The 20,998-nt window shown below is 46.2% G+C and overlaps 1 protein-coding gene across 1 annotated transcript in view; it reads right to left on the bottom strand.

Moving 5' to 3' along the window:
• Positions 1-429: 429 nt before the first annotated feature.
• The window catches only part of RTN4IP1 (reticulon 4 interacting protein 1), a 47,047-nt gene continuing 26,478 nt past the window's right edge, over positions 430-20,998 (bottom strand). Inside the window, exons 7-10 of the mRNA XM_040983842.1 lie at positions 16,514-16,650; positions 13,015-13,198; positions 8,038-8,130; positions 430-561 (exon numbers count right to left, since the gene is read on the bottom strand). Coding sequence (XP_040839776.1) covers positions 454-561; positions 8,038-8,130; positions 13,015-13,198; positions 16,514-16,650 — 522 coding nt within the window. The 3' untranslated portion in view covers positions 430-453. The remainder of the gene's footprint in view (positions 562-8,037; positions 8,131-13,014; positions 13,199-16,513; positions 16,651-20,998) is intronic.

Below are 20,998 nucleotides of genomic sequence, written 5' to 3' on the forward strand. Positions count from 1 at the left end.
GACCTAAGTGACCTTTTTATGCTAATATCCACCCACACATCCCAAGTTTTAGGATTGGACAAACAGTAAAATTGGAATACTCAAAAAAATCATGGGAAAATGGCATTCAAAGATGATTTTGTTTTGGTGCCAAAAAACCATGTGAACTCACTGCACAGTTTTCCCCTAATGCACCTTTCCCATGAACTGTCTAAAGAACCCTTCTATAGCATTTACGCTCCCGGGAGAGGTGACCATCTGCAAACAAAGCTGATGGAAAAGAACAGCTTGAACCAAGGCCAAGAGATGGTGCTGCCATTTTGGTGGCTGTTACTTGGCAAATTCCTAGTCTAAAAAAAAAAAAAATTAGACTTACATCACAGAATTAGGCATCAGATGTGGAAGGTATGGAAACACAGGCACTCACCCAGTGAGAGACCCAGCAACAGCTCAAGTGCACATGTTTAATTAAATTTAAACAACATTAATCACAGTCTTGCCCCTGGCGTGTCCTTTTTCCACCTTCAGGAAGGCTTCTGGAACTTGAGAGAAAGGAAAGGTTTGCTCGATCACGGGTCGGATCTGTAAGACACAGAGTGGTGGCCCAGTGGGTAGGAATGCCAGGATCTCCCCAATGTGTCCTTCAAGGCTGGTCTCTCCCGGGCTCCTTGTGGGCCACATCACACCTGTCCATGACGGTCACCTCAGCTCTTCCACGACCCCATCTTTCTTCTGTGCTCTGCCATTTGTCTCCCACCCCCTACCATGCCCTGGCCTGAGCCATAGAGACCACCACCATCCCCACCTCGCCTTCCCATAGATGCCATTTGTATGTACCTGGGGTGTGGAATGCTGGCACCTGTGGCTCGTGCAAGACATCCATCTCAGAGGATCCTGGTGCCCTTCCAGCCTGGGGCCCACACACCCTTCCCAATCCCCTTTGCACTCAGCTGCTGCACTTGTTACAGCCGAGTGTACCCCTCAACTACTGCCTACCTGCCATGGGTAATAAACCCCAGAGCCACGTATGCATTCCTCCTGTCCCCTGTTCTGTATGTAGGCTGTACATACAGAAAGTAGGTTGTTTTAAGTGTCTGGTGTGTCTACTCAACTGTAACGTGAAGCAACACTCCCTGGACCGCCGCAACAACCAGAATGCATACGGCAGGAACTTGCGGGGGGAAGCCAGCATGCTAGCGAGGAAACAAGGTCGTGGGTGCAACAGCAGAGCTGTCCCAGCTGCCCTGTCCTGAGGGCTCTGCTGGTCAGGACAGCCAGGGTCTGCTGGCAGGAAGGGCCTTTGGAAATGAGGTCCCTCCCGACTCCCCTTTCTCCCCATGCAGAACAATCCAAACTGCTCCTTTTCCAAACTCCAAAACCCAGCCATGACTGCTGCCCCCTCTCCTCCCCAGTGCCTCAGCAGCATGCCCGCCTCCCACAGCCGAGAGCCAACCCCACATCTTCTACTGTAGTCCTCTCACAAGATGGAGAAGCCTTCTTGGGACAACATCCAATGAAACGTCCTCCATGCGACTTGGCGCGCAGCCCAGTCACCAGAGGAACACCTCAGACTCCAAACGCTCCTGTCTCCAAAGCCCGCACATCACAAGCTGCTCCTAACAGTAACAGCTGGCACCTGCTGCCCTCCGTGCTGACAGATGTCGCAGGAGCCCTGCAGGTTAAACCTCACTTCATCCTCATAACCCCTTTCTGGGGTAGGTACATTTTACAGATGGAAAAACTGCAGCACAAAGGTCCACGAACTGCCCGGCATCACACCGCTGCTCAGCAGCAGAGCTGGATCGAATCTGCTCTTGGGGTTACACATGCCTTGCACAGCTGCCCCCAAAGGTTGAGCAGACCGGTAAGGACGGGTCACAGCCTGCAGCCTTTCTGCATCCAGGGACCTCGTGACAGCTGTGTGACATCACTAATGGATGGCACTGAGTGGCAGGCTGAGCCTGTCCCTGGATCCCGTGCAGCACTGCAGCCGAGCCGAGCTGGTGTGTGGCCCCCTCGCCCCTCTCCCTAAGAGGATGGGTGGACTGCATTCAGGTGGCTTCCAGAGGTCCCACAGTCCACCCAAATGCACGGTTCTCTCTAAAGCCGCTGGGAGCACTGTTCTCTGGCTGCTGGGACTTGGAGCCAGGCTTTAACAACAGGCCCCTTGCTGGGACAGCTCCACTGAAGGGCTGGGGCAGAGACCAGGCAGGTGAAGTCAGCATGCCAGGGGGTCTGTATGCACATGGCTGAAAATGACACAGACTTCTGCCTTATCCTTAGGGTCCCAAACCCAAATCCACATACAACCATCCATTTCGCAAAGACCTCCTTCAAAGTGACAGGCACTAGCTGGCAGGTCCACGGCACGCCGGACGCCCGCGTGAACTGGCCGAGCTCGCATCACTGCGCTCCTTCCAGAGCTCTGACTGGAGCCCAGGGGCCTGAACTGATGACACAGGCAGCCCTGCCCTTGCTGCCTTAATCTGGCTGTTTCAGGCCTATTGTGGCCAATGAGCTGAGAGGGCTCACCGTGGCATAATGAGTCACTCAGCAGTTCCCGTAAGTGACAATGAAAAAAGGGGGTTTTCACATGACAGGCAGGCAAATGCCACCGTTGGATGAATGTGGGACAGCTAAGGGAGATTAACTGGATAATGAGACCCTGTCTGTGGACAGCCTCATGGCAGACCTAGGGCGTTTGTTTGTTAGACAGAGGGATCAGAGTCAAAAACCCAGAGAGGGGAAAGCAAGGTTACTCACAGAGAAGTCCCCGCATTTATGTGATGACACTGCTGGAGTCCGCCGGGCCCTGGGAGCCCTGTTATAAAGCGGACAGGCTCAACACCACTCTGCCAGCCACATGCGCACATGCAGTGCTCACCACCAGCTGTACCCCTCCTGCACACACAGGCTCTCCTAGCCGCACCCTACCATTCCTCTGACTCCATACCCTTCCACACCCCACAACTTGGGACCTGGTGCCTGACATCCCCTCTGTCTGTGAGGAACAGGGCCAGGGAAGCCTTTGGCCGCCCCAAATGTGGCCTTGCACATTGTTGCTGCCCAGCCATGGACAAGTCCTCCACCCAGCATGGGGCAGAGACTCCTGCTGCCCCTTGAGGGGAAGACTAGAGGGTGACCTGTGGGCACTGCATGGAGAGAGCCATGGCCGAGGCAGCAGTGGCGGCAGGCGCAGGCACCCCTGAAGTGCCATCTTCCCAGGGCAATGCCCGGAACGGGGGAGCTGCCCAAGTGAGCCAGTTTCGAGCAGAGGATACTGTGGCACACTTGTGTGCTGAGTGCCAGGCTGGAGCTGTCAGGAACAGTGCCAAATACAGATCCTGCCTGCACTTCCTCTATGGGACAGATGCAGACTGCAGAGACCAGGTCGGCACACACCCCCGCCAGGGGCCCAGAACCACACCCTGCTTCCAGCACAGAAGCTGCTGAGGGGAGTGTGGGGGTAGGCGAGGAACACAAAAGGGCTCTGGGAGTAGAAATCCACACGCCTGTGGCAGGGCCCAGGACCCCTCTGCTCCAGTGTCACCTCCTGGACAGGTTCGGTCCTTATTCTCTGTGATACATTGCAAGGTTCCAGGGTCAGGATAAAGGGCAAGAGGAGGACAGAGGGAGAGGCTGAGTTCTACTTAGATTTGTTGCTTCTTAGACACCTCCTGTCCCCCAGATGGAGCCCTCGACGGAAGGAGACTGGATGGGGAGCTGGGAGGGCATGATGGATGGGAGGAAACACGCCCAATCTGGAAGATCCATTGCTTGTCCCTGGGTCCCCCTCCCTTACGACCAAGGCCCTCACTTCCTCTGCACACTTTTCCGGAGGGAGACAGTGGGCAGCAAAAGCCACACAAACTTCAGAAGCCTCGGGCTGGGGAGCCCTGAGATCTGATATCTCTGGGGATGCAATCCTGGACCACATTCTCCCTTCCCTGGAGCAAAATCCAGCTGCCATGGGGAACACTGGATACAGAATACAATTCACAGCTGAGTGTAGCACCCTGCAGTCCCAGAGGAGCCTGGGAAATTGTCTATCTCGGAACTCAGTGACCAGCCTCTGGGCTGCGATGCTCCACAAAGTGGGCTCCAGATGCTGTGACTGTTACATTAAAAGTGAGCAAATGGGGCCCCACGTGGTAGCCTAGCAGCTAAAGTCCTTGCCTTGAATGCACCAGGACCCCACTATAGGCGCTGGTTCTAATCCCAGCAGCCCCGCTTCCCATCCAGCTTGCTGCCTGTGGCCTGGGAAAGCAGTCAAGGATGGCCCAAAGCCTTGGGACCCTGCACCCGCATGGGAGACCTGAAAGAAGCTCAAGACTTCTGGCTTCAGATTGGCTCAGCTCCAGCCACTGTGGTAGCTTGGGGAGTGAATCATTGGATGGAAGATCTTCCTCTCTGTCTCTTCTCTCTGTATATTTGACTTTGCAATAAAAATAAATAAATCTTAAAAAAAAAAAGTGAGCAAATGAAGTGATGTTTCAGCCTCACACTGCACTAGCCACACTTCAAGTGTCCATGCAGGCAGGGCACCTCCCATCACTCTGGAAGGTTCAAGTGTCCATGCAGGCAGGGCACTTGCCATCACTCTGGAAGGTTCAAGTGTCCATGCAGGCAGGGCACTTGCCATCACTCTGGAAGGTTCTGGTGGTTAGCACTGTTGAGTTCAGTCAACACATTTCTCTATACGGGTGAAGGAAATTTTCTGAATGAAATAGGCCCTGATAGGAAACAAAGCTAAATGTATGCTACTAAAGAAAAAAAAAGGTATAGGAAGCCACCTGCACTGCTCCCGTTATCTGATATGGGCGCTGGTCTTCGTCCCAGCTGCTCCATCTCTGATCCAGCTTCCTGCTAATACACCTGGGAGAGCAGAGGGGGATGGCCCAGTGCTTGGGTCCCTGCACCCACGTGGGAGATGTGCAAGAAGCTCCCGGCTCCCGCCTGACCCAGTCTTAGCTGCTGAGGCTATTTGTGAAGTAGACGGAAGATCTTTTTCTCCCTTCTCTCTGTAACTCTGCCTTTTTTAAAAATACTACTTTTATTTATTTTATTTTTTTGTAACTCTGCCTTTCAAATAAAAAAAAATTAAGGGGCCCGGCGCGGTGGCACAGTGGTTAAGGTCCTCACCTTGCACACCCGGGATCCCATATGGGCGCCGGTTCTATCCCGGCAGCCCCGCTTCCCTTCCAGCTCCCTGTCTGTGGCCTGGGAAAGCAGTCGAGGATGGCCCAAAGCTTTGGGAACCTGCACCCGCATGGGAGACCCGGAAGAGGTTCCTGGCTTCGGATCGGCATAGTATTTGCCGTTGCGCTCACTTGGGGAGTGAATCATTTCATGGAAGATCTTCCTCTCTGTCCTCTCTGTATATCTGCCTTCGCAATAAAAAAATAATAAAAATAAATCTTTAAAAAAAAAATTAAGGATCAAGGTGTACAATGGTATATTATCCATTAGGAAGGAGGAAAAGAGAAAAATACACTTGAGGGTACTTCAAACTTCATGAAAAATGCAATTAAAGGATCATTTTGATGCATAAAGTTTGAAGTGTAGTCACAGGTTTTTAATATGCATTTTCTGTAAACTTTTTGAAGACAATCACACACACACACACACACACACACACACACACACATATATTCATTTTTTCCCCTATTTTGATAGCTACGATGTCCCAAGAATCCTAAGAAACTGACAATTGAGGTGTGTCTGACAGTCTCAGCGACTGAGGGACGAAGACTTTGGTTTTTCTTCAGTCTTTATTTATTGTTTGGATTCAAGAGGCAAGGACAAAGAATGGATGAACTCCCATCTGCTGGCTCATTGCCCAAATGTCTGCCTAGCCGGGGCTGGGCCAGGGCAAAGCCAGGAGCCAGGAATTCAGTCTGGGTCTCCCACATGGGTGGCAGGGATCCAACCAGGAGCCTTTACCACAGGATTATCCATTGGCAGGAAGCTGGAGTTGGGAGCAAAGCCAGGCACTCCTTATAGGTGTTTCAAACCATAGCCTAACTGGTTGGTCAAATGTCTGACCCAAAGGAAGATTTCTTTTAAAACAAACAACAACAACAAAACACAACAACAAAATACCTACTTCCTGGATTTTGAACCTAATCTCAAAAAACAACTCTAGCCTTCTCTATCTGAGCCCAGATAACTTGGTCATTAAACACCCAGCCAAAGCTTGGGGGAACGGGATGCCTTGGTCCAGTTTAACGAATCTCTAATAACTATATATTCTCGAAGTACAGTACTGTTAGTCTTTCCAGCTTCCCAGTTTAAACAGGCAAGGACTTCTCAGGGCAGGGATAGGACAAGACCAGAGCTCATGGTGGCAGTTCTCAGTGCGCACAGTCCCTGACCCCTTCCCAAGCCCAAATCGCCAGGTGCCAGAGAAGAGAATCCCACCAAGAATCGGCACCTTCCATCAGGGAGTTTCTGTTTTCGACCGTGCCCTCTCACAGCCGTCCTATGGGTTCCCTGCTGGTTTAGTTAGTAGGTACGCACACAAGTCCCTCTCGGCCTTGTTGAGTAAACAGCAATTTCCAGACAGAGACAGCATGTTGATGTCATGTTCTTGTCATTTTGATGACAATAGGTATGTGAATGGCCAGGAGGTCACAGGACAGGGGTGGGCACGTGGAGGACTTCCTGAGGACAGGATCCTCTTCGATCTTGGGACTCCACTGACTTCTCTTGTGATTATTCACTTACTTCTTCCTACACATAATATAAGCCTCCCACAGGGTGAGGGGACCCCATACAAAGAGGCCCTGACACAGGCACACTTAGCAGATATCCTAGTACCCAGAGATCCTAGTACACTTAGCAGTCCCTGAAAAGACACACCAACCTGTTATCAGAAAGTTTTGGAAACAAGACATCTTTTATCACACAATTCCTTGGCTGTCACAGATCTTAAAATCTTAAAAGCACAAAACTCATTCAGTGATTCCCAAAACCATCCTTTCCAAAATCGAAATGAAAAGTTGCTGGGGCCAGTGAGGGGCAGGTGCCAGCAGAAGAAAGCCCACCTCAAGGGGCCTCATCCTGTGTCTCAGCACGGATCTCTGGCCCCTGCTCCAACCCTTCTCCTGCCCACTACAAAACGACAAGGACAAGAGATGATGTGAGCTGAGTCCCAGCCAAGATCAGCCTTGGGCCCTAAGATGAAATAGCTGTGAAAAATGGGACCGAAATTATCATCTTTTGCGATCCTCCAAAATATACAAGGTTTCCCAACCTCAAATTCCATGTTAGTGCTCAATAAAACCACAAGTGCCAGCACCAGAACATGCACTGTATTCTGAATTACTCCTCCAGAATCGGCACGTCACAGAATACCAAGTAAGAATCCAAATGAGCAGTGGGGGTTGGGGGAAAGGAGGGAAATCTGGGGAACCTGTCAGCCCCCCAGGAGTCATGGAAGGTCTTTTGACAGGCAGACCCACTGCAGGTTAGACACTGGCAGTCAGAGCATACCAATGGCTGCCCCCACGCCCATCCACGCCCTAGACCTTGACCTCAGACACAACACTTCTCTGCCCTCAAGGAGTGCAGGAATGAGGTGACAAGAGGCCTGATTTCCCGACTAGCCATGTGGGGGTTCAGACTGCAGACAGTTGGTTCCCCTGACTCATCTGGAAGCTTGCTTCATCTCAGACCTAAGAAGCTCCAGAAGCAACTGACGCAAAATTTTCTCACCTTTGTGTCAGACTGTCTTCCCAGTGTCATCTGTTACCAAAACATTAGCATCCCAGTGCTGATCTCAGCCCTGATGCCACCTGACCCAGAGCCTTTGGCAAAATCACACACCTTGCCTGAGGCCTTGCCACTTCATCTGTAAACCAGGAGGGCCGGCCTGGTATTTTTCAGATGCAGCAGTCTGTGACTGCCATGGAACTCGAACTAAAACTGCACACTTCCACACAGCGAGGCAGGCCGGCGGAGCCCACCTCTGGACAGCTCCCCTTGGCTCCATGGGCATGTCCACAGGTGGTGCTTTCAAACCAAAGGATTCCAATATGGGTTTGCATGCACACATACCTTTCCTGCGTCCACCAGCTCTGCGATCTCATCCAGACATGGACCACTGGCCATGAAAAAGGCCCAGCGATAATGCACACCTTGCCAGAAATGCTGACAAAAAAAAAAAAGATGGACAAAATGTGTCAAATAGAGAAATAGACAAAAATAGACAAAAATAGACAAAAATAGACAAAAATCTGACTGAATACAAATTTAGGGAAAAGCATGCTCGGATCAGATGGCTTAGACACACTGACTTCCCTCCCATGTCATGACACGGTGCTTGGTGCCGGATGCGCTACACGTGAGTTGACAAAGACACCGCCATGGCGCCCCAGGCTGCTTCTCCAAGCTGACCATCAGTCATGCACAGAGGTCTCTCCTTCAAATCATGACCTCAATATCCTGGATTGCTTCCCTGGGGGGAGTCCGGGATGGAAATCGCTGAGGCTTTCCCACTGAGACCAAAAGCCTAGAACCTCCAGATAAGGGCTGTTTACCAAAACTTAAAATGTTAAGGGACAGTATGGCACAATATATATACTTAAATAGAAGAAAAGAAACCAAATCTTTTTTTTTTTTTCTGACTCTGATAGATACAAAGCACATTTAAAGGCTAAATGTAGCATAAAGTTCCTTAAACACCAAGACTCGGTCTTCCCCATATTTATGGAAAATGCCAGACTATCCAATCTAAGATGGGAGGAAACCTCTGCACCTAAGGATTTTTAAAAAATTTATTTATTTATTAGAAAGGCAGATTTTACATAGGAGAGAGAAAGAGAGAACAAAAGATATCGATTGATCTTCCATCCTCTGGTTCACTCCCCCAAATGGCTACAAAGGTTGCAGCTAAGCTGATCTGAAGCCAGGAGGACAGTAGCTTCCTTGAGGTCTCCCACATGGGTGCAAGAGCTCAAGGACCTGAGTCATCCTTCGCTGCTTTCCCAGGCCATAAGTAGGAATCTGGGTTGTAAGCCAAAGAGCTGGGACATGAACCAGCATCAAACGGGATGCCAGCACTTGCAGGCAGAGGATTAGTTTGTTAGGGCACTGCACTGGCTGCAAGAGGAGCAAAACCTTACACCCAGAGGGCTCATAGCCACTCTATCACACTTCTTTCTGTTTCTTCATATCATATTCCTGGAGATAAGCTGGGCTCTTAAGGTGGAAGTGAGCTGTGCCTTTTCAGGACTCTTCAATGAACTTCCCAACCAAACAACACCAGATGGGAGTATTCAAAGGTAATAATAACAACAATAACAATGCAGGGAGGGCAGCAGCACTGATGCACAACCACCAGTGTGCTCAGGCTTGTTTTCCACCGAGCTCACCCAACCTCACAACCCCTCCTTATGACAGAAACCACTAGCACAGCCCAAGGCTCTCAAGCCCAATGGAACTTCCCACTCACCAGCTCAGGTGCTTACCAGTAGCATTATTTTGGACAGTTGTGTCTTTCAGCCCATTCCCTGGCCCATAAAAGAGTGGTCCCTCCTCTCAGCTCACAGGGTTGTTGCAAGGTTTAAATGAGAAAACATATACAATGCCTGACTCAAAAGGTATTCAGTAAGTCTTTGTCCTCAGGGCTGGCACTGTGGCACACTAGGTTAAGCCACTGTCTATGACAGCAGCATCTCATATCAGGCCCAGTTGCTCTGCTTCTGATCCAACTTTCTGTTAATGTGCATCCTGGGAAGGCAGCAAGAAATGGTACAAAATTTTAGGCTCCTGCCACCCATCTGGGAGACCTGAATAGTTACTGGCTCCCGAGTTTGGCCTAGCCCAGGCCTGGCTGTTGTGGGCATCAGGGGAATGAGCCAGCAGACTGAAGAGCTATCTCCCGTGCCTAGCCCCCATGACTCTGCCTTTCAAATATGTAAGTGAATAAGCCATTTTTAAAGAATTAAGTATTTTTCCAGTGCTGAAAGAAAAACTTACTGAGCAAAGAATGGGGCAACAGCAAATCAGGGGTTAAAATGTACAAAGGGGCTGGCACCATAGCTTAATAGGTTAATCCTTAACCAGTGGCAGGAGGACAGCATCCCATATGGGTACCAGTTCGTATCCCAGCTGCTCCACTTCCCATCCAGCTCCCTGCTTATGGCCTGGGAAAGCAGTAGAGAATGGCCCAGGTCCCTGGGACCCTGCACCCACATGGGAGAACCAGAAGAGGCTCCTGCCCCCAGCTTTGGATCAACTCAGCTCAGGCCATTGTAGCCATTTGTGGAGTGAAACAGTGGATGAAGACCTTCTCTCTATCTCTACTTTTCTCTGTAAATCTACCTTTCACATAAGAATAAATCAATCTTTAAAAAGAAAGAATGTACAAGGAAAAAACTGGAGTGGCTTACCACCTGAATGTGGGTATTTATCACCTGACCCAGAAAAACTGTGAATGCTAAAGGAGTCACCATTGATCCCCAGGACAACTGTTGCAGACAGAGTCAAGCTCCCTCTAGAATCACGGTAGATATTCTAATGAGCTGCACACTTCTCTCAGCCCCAGGCATGGGAAGGCAGAGCCTGAGCTGGCAGAAGTCTCCAGAGGGATTGGTCTTGAATCAGAGCAGCCTCAGTAAGCCAGTCAATCATTATCCTGTCTTGGGCCTACCATGGCATGAAAAGGGCTGCCAAGCAGTGGTTTAGGCACGGACTTTAAAAGAAAACCAATCACTGCTTGAAGACTTACACAGTAGATACCAGAGGCACTGAGAATGTCCCAGGCTTACAGCGGCCCCAGGTAATAATCATGGAAGATCTGCTCAGGTTCTGCTTTCCAAGGTCTGCCCTCAGAGACCACAGTGCAAACATTCTAATAATTGCTCAGGATATTAAGAAAGGAACAGAAACAATCACATTTGCCACAACTATCAATCTTGGCAGCATGTTGCTCATAAGGTGGAACCATGGGGCTGCTATAGAGCAATCTGTGTATGCTGTAGGAAGGCAGGGTGGGGAGGGGAGGGGCGAAGGGGTTGTGTATTTTTTTCCCCAGGCTATTATAAGAGAGAAAAAAAATAAACCAAAGTCTGCAGGAAAATGGGAGGCATGACAATGAGGCTTTCACTTACACACATTCTAGAAAGACACTGGAAACTGCTTGAAAGGTTTTCACACGAGATTGCCACTATCATCTTTCAAGTGGACGGGGGGAGGGGGAAGAGAAAATGAAGAGAACTGTGTCTGTTTCACTTTCCAAGGAGAACTCTGAGGATTACCTTGTAAGAGGTCTCCCTGGAGTATAAACTGTGAAATCTGCTGGAAGAGTTAAATTTTAAAACACTGGAAAATGAGTTTCGCAAAAAGGAGAAAGACGACTCAAGGCACAGCTAAGACCGCTGTCCTTCCCATACAGAGGTGTGTGAGTGATTTCTTGCCATCCTCTGAACCCAGCAGAAACACAGACAGCAGACTGCAGAGCTTGGTTTGTTCACCTCTACTGCCCATCCCTCCCATCATCCCTTCTATTACAGCTCTTCCTTATTGCCTCTAAGGATTTGGTTGGGATACAGAATTTAAGGCACTAAAATCCTCAATGTCATTCTCCGAGAGGTCCCAATTACTTTCTAGAATAAAGAATCAACTAAGGGCCCAGCACAAGTAGCCTAGTGGCTAAAGTCCTTGCCTTGCACACACTGGGATCCCAGTTCTAATCCCGGCAGCCCTGCTTCTCAACCAGCTCCCTGCTTGTGGCCTGGGAAAGCAATTGAGGACAGCCTAAAGCCTTGGGACTCTTCACCTACATGGGAGACCTGGAGGAAGCTTCTGACTCCTGGCTTTGGATCGGCTCAGCTCTGGCTGTTGTGGCCTCTTGGGGAGTGAACCATCGGAGGGAAGATCTTCCTCTCTATCTCTCCTCCTCTCAGTATATCTGACTGTCCAATGAAAATAAGTAAATCTTAAAAAAAAAAATCAACTAAAGTCAATTATCAAGCCTGCCATAGTGTTGACTGGATGGACCTGGTTATTCAAAATCTTTTTACCAATGAAGAACTTCCTACTTTCTCTTACCAAAACAAACAAAAACAAAAGCCCTACTTTTATTTGTTTCTGTCATGTACTCCATTTCAATTACTAATTTAGATTTTAAGTCAGTGGCTATGAAGATCAACAGTTTACAAAACAAAATTGTATACACTTTCATCGCCAGTACAACGGCAAGAGGCTATCATGTTTAGCAGAGAGTGGACACTCAGGCCTCTGCTATCACTACCTGATCTAAGGCTGAAGGGATGGGTCCGTGGTTTACCAATTATCTTTGCATGGTATTTTTCCATATTGGCCCCACTAATTGAGTCAGGCTGACCCATAAACTCCCTGCAAGCCAACAGTAGCCAGAGTGTCTAATTCACATAGAATATGAAGTAGCAGGACAAGGTGTTACAAGCCAGCAAAGTCATGCTGGTTCTGCAGGTCTTTGTAGCCTCACTGAAGTAAGGATGTAACTTTCATTAGGTTTGGAATTTCAAAGAAAGGCCCACACATCTCAGAAGTCTGAAAGCCTTGGTCTAGGATTCACTAATATATCCCAAAGCTGCCACCATGAAAAGACTAGCTACATGTTATCTTAATGAAACTCCACTTGGAGTTAAAACGGGTGAAACTGAGAACAGAAAGTTGTCTGGCACTGGCCAGGAGGCAGAGAGGGTTTCAGAAGGCATGGAGGGGGTAATCATAGCTAAGACGAGAGGCTAACATTTCAGCAGACTTTTCATGCACTAGGCATTGTGCCAAATTCTTCACATGGATTCTCTCACTTCATCCTTACAACAATGCAGAAGGGTAGACACATGATCATCCTCATTGTACAAAGGACAGCACTGAGAACTGTGAAATGTTAACTAGCAGAGGTCACACTAAGTAGAGGACAGAATGTGAACCTAGTTGCTACAACTCTGCTGCTGCTGCACAGAAGATGGCCATGAGGCAGAGCCAATTTCCAGCAGCAGGAGGCACCTGTTTCCTCTTGTGGACCATAAATCTTCTGCTTACCTTCAAGGCCTTGGAACCTACAGTGACCCCTGTCTGCAACATGCCATCTGCTATGCCCAGTCGGTCCATGTTGAGGAGGAAGGGGGTCACCAAAGTCACATAGGTTGCTCCGGACCACTTCTTGAGAAAATTCAGAGCCCATGTCTCAGTGGATCCACCAACGTTATCAAGGATAAAATCAAACCTGTTGAGAGAAGAACCATTATCAACACCTCCTGGTGCGTCAGCACAGGGATCTGATGTACCTTCACTAGTGCCACCAGCCCTTCACTAGGGCTGACCACAGTGATGGCTCACAAACCACACTGTTCTGCACCAGCAGCAGAGGGCCGGCTGCTGTCACTGGAGGAAAGACATACTCACTCCCTGGACCTCTGGTTTCCCTCAGGTAAACCAAGTAAGCCTGATTTTGAGGGTGCAGGGGGAAAAGCATGAAAATAATTTCTAATATATCCATGACTTCAACAAGTAGTTATGAACCAAGGGTGATCTGAACTCCCCACAATGTATCAAAGAGCCTCCTTTAAACAACAAAAACTGTCCAGCCTTCAGGAACCCAGGGATGTCGGGGTTGGTTTTGTAGAACATTGCAGACCATCCACTGTAATACATAGTGCACATGAACACTTCAATTTTCACAAGAATGATTTGCTTATATTCCCTCCTGTCACAAATGTAGAAGCGCCCTCTTTATCTTCTGGAATTTTCTACCTTTGGGTTTATCCTAATATACAGCCTCAGAACAATGCCTAGGAGAAATCAACAGCTTCCTTGGTCTTCAGCTCTTCAATTCTGTTCTAATCACTCCCTCCCCCACCCCCTTCTAGTCATAGGGAAATCTAGAAGGACTGACAGATATTCAGCTCCTGAACCTCACCTACAACTGCAATAATCACTAATGTTCTACTTAAGAGGAATTAAAAATCCAGTGCTGCTTTAAGTACTTTTGGAAACAAGATCTATTTAAAGACTACACACATGCAAATCAAGCCCATCAACTGATGAATTCCTTTCCAGTAAGTTTTTTCTCTTCCCAATTCATTTGGATGGAGACAAGCATGAAAGCCTCTAAAAAGCAAATGTCGTCAACTTTGCAGGTCCTAAGTTTTTCATGAGACTAAAATATAGAGCAAATAAGAGCTAAAGGGTGGGGAATGCAGGAGGATGGTGCTACTCAAAGACTTTCTCTGAAGACAAGTTCTCTATCACTCCCAAATTCTGAGGCAAACAAACATGAAGCTACTAGAAAATTCCAGGGCAGGCTGGCACGACAGAACAGGCACTGTCTGAAAAACAAGTCTGAACACCGTGCTGCAGATCCAGCTCTCCTACTAATGAGTAGTGGCACAACCTTGAGCACACCACACAACCTCTGAAATCCTCTTCCTTTCATTTTTTCCAACAACAACATGAACAAGTTTGGGTTAAAGGATTTCCAAGTCTCTTCTTATGGCCAAATTCTGATTCTAATCCTTAAAAAACTGCTGCTCAGAGGAATAAACAAACTAAATCTAGCTGGATTTAGGAGTCAAACTGTAGTCAGAATTTGCCAAGATCAATCTGAACAAAGCACGTCCTTCCCCACCCTCTACCGGGAGGCTGTAAGCAAGCAGTAAGAGCACTCCAGAGGCATCAGGGACAGGGCAAGGTCTGGGTGGAAAAGCCAGCCTGAGCATCCTATAGGCTCCCACTGTCAGGTGCTCCTGCTCTCTGGCACCCAACTTTAAGCATGCATAAACCTGAAAGTAATAGAAGGGACTGGCCTTGGTGCCGTGTTGCTATTCCTGACAGCTACTGCTTTCGAAAAAGCTAGTCATGGCCCCACTTGCTAGAGGCCCAGAGGGATGTTGGCCTTGCCACCCATGTAGGAAGGTAGCTGATGAGACCTTGGTAACAGTCTCTAGTTGGGACGATTATCAGCCCAGATTCCCTCAAAGATCATCAAGCACTTGTTATGTGCTATATAGTATCACCCCTGGTGGAGGGACTCAGCAGAGAACAGGATGGATGGGTTGTCTGCTCACTGTCACCTCCTCTGAGGCATTCTGCGACTGCCAGACCCATGACAGCCTGCTACTCAAGCATCATCCTCCCTTGGCCTTGTGGCATCCTTCTCCAGAGCACATCCTACTAGATCCTCCCCAGCTGGAGTACAAGTTCTGCATGGTGGGGATGTGGGGGGGGGGGTTGGAAAGAGAGAGGGAGGAAGAGGGGGGGCAGGGGGAGAGAGGGAGAGAGGGAGAGAGGGGGAAAGAGAGAGAGGGAGAGAGTGTGTGTGTAGTATAGTGTAGTGTAACCTCTGCATGGCAGGGGGAAGGGTGTGTGTGTATATATATATATATATATATGTGTGTGTGTGTGTGTGTGTGTGTGTGTGTGTGTGTTAAGTCAGCACACTAAAGAGCTGATGCTCCATTTGTAGGAATAAGGCTCCGTGGTGGCAGGTTGCTATGCCACTGTTGGCATTGCAAGTGTTGACTGTGAAAGGCCAGTAAGCAGTGTCAGACAGGGGCTTTCTTTGTTTCTTTCCTCTTTCAACCCATGAAAATTTGCTTCTACTTAATCTGAGTTAAAATAACTGGCTTCTGTAAAACCAGCAAAACAAAGGAAGACTCTCTGAAATAGCAGTTTCCCTCAGCTGGACTCCCAGCTTCCGTTATGTCTTGGCTACATGAACAGAGGACTAAGCAGGTCCCTAGTGAGGAGCAGCAGGACTGCACAGAGTTCCTGGACGTACTCCTGCTCCTACATCAGGCCAAACCATGGCCTGGACTTCAGACACGCTGAGAACATCCACAGCACTCCCACTGCCACCATTTATACTTGTTTCTCTTAAACCCTTACTCAGCCACAACACTGAAAGTGCTCCAGTGGACATTCGGGCTATTGATTAAGTACTGGCCAGGATACTCACATCCCATAGCCAATTCCATAGATGATTCCAGCTACTATGGGGACAGCAGCTGATGGCTTACAGAATTGGGTCCCTGCCATTTACATGGCAGACCTCCTGGCTTTGGCATGGCCCAGGCCCGACTATTGCAGGCAGGTAAAGAGTTAACAAGTGCATGGAAGATGTCTTTCACATAAATAATTTTTAAAACATTATGTTTAGTGCTAACTGTTATTTTCATATTCCTGTATTACACATTCTTCCTGCAGGGAACACTTTCCCAATTTTGGCTTCAAATCTCTTATAATAAAAGTTAAAGTTAACAATAACAAAAAAAAAAAATAAAAATTAACGTAAATATTAGCAAAAGACCATGTAAGCAAAATAGCTTTCTTACTATTTATCACCTTAGGTTACTGTGCTATGTTAACTTGTAGAATTAACAACAGAAGCAACCTAAAAGACTTCTAATGACATGGAAGGCTTTCATGGAGTTGTCCTTAGATTGCAGCGTAGCTGTGGGGTCACCAAGCCACCTCACACTTCCATTACCCACAGTCCTCGTTCCCACCTCGCCAACATGAACAAGGCCCACTGGATACATACGGTTTTAAGGACTTCAACTGCTCTGCCACATTTCCAGATTTGTAATCGATGATATCATCAGCCCCAAGCTTCGTCACAAGTTCACTGGCATCTTGAGAGCAAACTGCTGTTACATGAGCACCCCATGCTTTCATTACCTGCCCAAAAATAAAAATAAAATAAAATAAAAGGAGGGAAAAAGTAGAAAAGTTGGCTGCATAAAAAAAAAAAAAAGGTAGCATCTCATATGCAACCATCAGACTAATCAGCAGCTGGCAAAGATGACTTGGGCTTACTGAGGCATTGACCCTGAAGGAGGCAGCCAGTCACCTATCTACTCACAGAGTTGCAGTGCTCGCCCGAATTAGGAAAGATGACTTAACAGCCTCAAATTCAGCATTTTTATTGATGACAGAGGTAAATGACAATCAGAAAAAAACAGTCCTTGGTCCTCAGAATATAACTACTTTACATGTGTCCCAGAATATAGACTGCAATATCTCATTCACATCTTCAAAGAGTGTCAGCGCAGCCAGAAGACAGCCTTGCGGCACAGCAAGTTAAGCTGCTGCCCATGATGTCAGCATCTAATAAAAGCACAGGTTTGAGTCCCAGCTGCTCCACTTCTAATCCAGCTTCCTGCTGATGCTCCTGGGACAACTGCAGACAATGACCCAAGTACCTGAGCCCTTCTTACCTATGTAGGAGACCTGGATGGAGTTCAAGGGGTCTTGGGTTTGGCCCTGCCAGACTCAGCTATCGTGGCCATTGGAGAAAGGGTCAGTGAATGGAAGATCTCTTCCTCTACAAAAATATGCCTTTCAAATAATTAAGTAATTAAAAAACAGCTATTATGCACCAAAATTTGTACTTAATATACCTAATGTATTTCATATTGGTGAAATATGAAAAGTACCCTTAAAAAATAGAAGAATCTATGGCTGTTTAGTTTCTATATTTTATCTAAGAAACAGAGGAGAAGGGAAGGAACAAGGCCAATCTTCCATCTTCTGGTTCACTCCAAATGCCCAAACAACCAGGATCCAAGGCCCGGGGTCTCCTCTGTGGGCAGCAAGGATCCGAGTACTTGAGCCATGCTAGAGAAGTTGAGGTGGAACTTGAACCCAGAAATTCCAACACAGGATATGAGCAGTTTAACCTGTAGAGCCAATTACCAGCCCTACATTTTAGTGTTAAACCATGGACTAGGGGGTATGCCCTGAGCTGCAGCCAGGCCAGGTGTAGTCCCAGCTGTTTTAGGCACTTTGGGAGTGAATCAAATACATTTAAAATCATGCAGATGAGATCTGTTTCCTTGTAATAAGAAGAGCCAAATAAATGTCCACCAACTTCAAAATACAGATGCTTAGGGGCTGGTACTGTGGCACAGCGAGGAAAGCTGGCATCCCAAATGAGTGGCAGTTTTAGCCCTGGCTGCTCCACTTTCAATCCATTTCCCCACTAATGCTTTGCCTGGGAAAGCAGCAGATGGCCCAAGTACTTGGGATTAGAAAAAGCAATTCTAAAACTCAAATGAACTCAAAAGACTCAAAGTAGATAAGATAATCCCAAATAAGAAAAATTAAGCTGGAGGCATAATACTGACTTAAAAGAATACTGCAAAGCTAATAAAATTAAAACAGAATGGTACTGGCATAAAAACCAATACATAAATCAATAGGACAAAATAAAGAGCCAGAAATTAATCCTCAAACAGCCAACGATGCAGGCAAAACTGGATATATCTATGTAGAAGAATGAAATTAGATTCATACCCCATATAAAAAAGCCAAAGTGGATTAAAACCTAAATTTAATAATTGAAACTATGAAGTTACTGAATAAAACATAGATAGAGAAAACACTTTAAAACAGTGGTGTAGAGGACAACTTCTTGGACAAAACCCCAAAGCACAATAAGAAACGCAAATCAAAAGAGACTACATCAAACTCAGAAGCTTTTGCACTCCAAAGGAAATGATCAATGGAGTGAAGAGACACCCAACAGAATGGGAAAAAATATTTGCAAACCACCCATCTGACAAAGAATTAGTATCATCAATATATCAGCAACTTAAAAAACTCAACAATAACAAAACACAATCTAAGAAATGGGCAAAACACTTTAATAAGCAGTCTTCAAAAGAAGAAATACAAATGGCCAACAAATATATTTTTTAAAATGCTGAACATCACTAGTCATCAGGATGATGCAAATCAAAACCACAATGATATATCACCTCACCCCTATCAGGATGGTTAAAACCTAAAACACAGAAACAAACACTGGTGAAGATGGGCAGGAAGGATGTGGAGAAATACTTACACACTGTTGAAGAGCAAGCCAATTAATGCAGCCGTTGTGGAAAACTGGATATTAAAAAAAAACACTAGAAACAGAATTGCCATATAATCTGGCAATGCCAGGATTGGGTATATACCCAAACGACTTGAACACATCATGTCACAGAGATAAGATACCTATACCACAGTGTTATAGCACCACTGCTCACAACTGCCTAAATTTATAATCAATCAAGGCATCCATCATCAGACAAATGGATGAAGGAAATGTGGCATATAATATTCAGCTATTAAAAAAGAATGAGATTCTATCACTTGCAACAAAATGGATACAACTGAGGACATCATGTTGACTAAAATAAGTCAGACCCAGAAAGACAAATTGTACATGTTCTCTTACATGCGGGAGCTACAATTTATGTAAAAGAGACAGAGAGAAATGTCTGTGTATATCAGTATTGCTGCTAATCTAGTTCTGTAAAACTGCAATGATTAAGAATGTTGTATTTCTAGAGATTTATTGGCTTGTGGTTACTTTAAAATTTGCTATATTTGAGCAAAATGGTCATTTTTCTATTTCATTCTTAGTTACAGCTGTTGCCTATATGCCATGAACTAGGGTCTTTCTGCCTTTTACTTGTTAAAGTTCTTATCTGTAAGGTTCTTTTCTGGTGAAGTATTAAACCTTGATTACTAAAATTTAAAATATATTATCTTAAAAACTAAAACTAAATATAATTACATATATATAAAGAAAGGGAGAAAGGAGGGTGAGAGGGACGATGGAAATACTATCTTCTTAGAAATACTATCTATAAATCACACTGAGTCTCTTAAAACTAATTAAAAATTGAAAATAATTACCATTTAAAAACAAATCATCACAAACTCATAGATTAAAATATATTTAAAGCCCTTCAATCCACTCTAATATTCACTATCATGACTGAAGCTCAAATCATCACATCTTTGGGACTTCAAATTAACTCCAAGCTTTAAACATTTTTTCTTAATTTTCATATTCCTATTTGAAAGGGAGGGAGGGAGAGGAAGAATGGGAGAGAGAGAGAGAGAGAGAGAGAGAGAGAGAGAGAGAGAGAGAGAGAGGCAGAGACACAAAAGAGATCTTCCACTCACTGGTTTACTCCTCAAATGCCTACAACAGCTGTGGCTAGATCAGGAGGAAGCCAAAAGCCTGGAAGTCAATCTGGGTCCCCACATGGGTAGCAGGGACTCCGAGGTCGAGTCGTCATCTGTTGCATCCTAGAGTACGCATTAACAGGAGCTAGAATCAAAAGTGGAGCTGAGCTTATAGCCTAGGTTAACTGTTACTGCCACACACTCTCTCCTCTTGAGCCTGCTGATATAGCTTGGTTACTCTTTGACAGTGAATATATTCCAGGTTTACTCCTATCCATTTTTTGTCCTAAAGCTGAAACACAATGTTTCCAGCTTTTAACTCTTCAATGAGAAATGAAAGCAGCAACTACAAAGCTTTCACTTAACATCTTGGTTTTTCTTACACTGCTGCCTTCTTTCTTCCACACCTACAATCCATGCTCTCAAAGACAGTGGGATGATACAATTAAAATATGCCATAAACATTCCTTCGTTCTGTTACATCTTATATACATACTGGTCTGAATATAAACTAATATTACCCACTAATGTATTGAATAAAAACAGTACAATGATTTTAATGCATGCTTTTCTTCACTTAAGAAAATAAAGTAATTGTACTGTATTTACCCTGTCAGAACACACAGCTATTACACACCACACACTCCTTCTAAGCCGTCACTTGGTTTTATTCCAGATGACTTTACAGTTAACATCAGCCTGTGAAATGTCTCCTTGGGCATTTTAGCTGTCAGAAGCTCATTCTGTAGTGAATTCCTCAGTGAAGTGTATACTCTCCAAGTTCCTGCCCTTTTCAAAGGCAGACCAGTTTCATTGTATCAGAAATACTTGGTGCACTCTTTCTTGAGTATCTCAAATACATTACTCTGTAGACCCTTTTTCCTTTTTTTTTTTTCCCTGACATTAAAGTGTTACTGCTTAGAAGAAAATAAAAATCTTTTGCTAATTCATTTTTCTTACAAGTTATATGCTCTTTTTTTCCTCTAAAGGTCTGAAAAACATTTTTCCCCCTGTTCTGTGGTAATTTTATTAGCATTTTCCTTAGCATTTCTGCAGTGATTTT

The sequence above is a fragment of the Ochotona curzoniae genome, unplaced genomic scaffold (genome assembly GCF_017591425.1).
Source record: "Ochotona curzoniae isolate NIBS_2020 unplaced genomic scaffold, NIBS_Ocur_1.0 contig_3819, whole genome shotgun sequence".
Taxonomy (NCBI): domain Eukaryota; kingdom Metazoa; phylum Chordata; class Mammalia; order Lagomorpha; family Ochotonidae; genus Ochotona; species Ochotona curzoniae.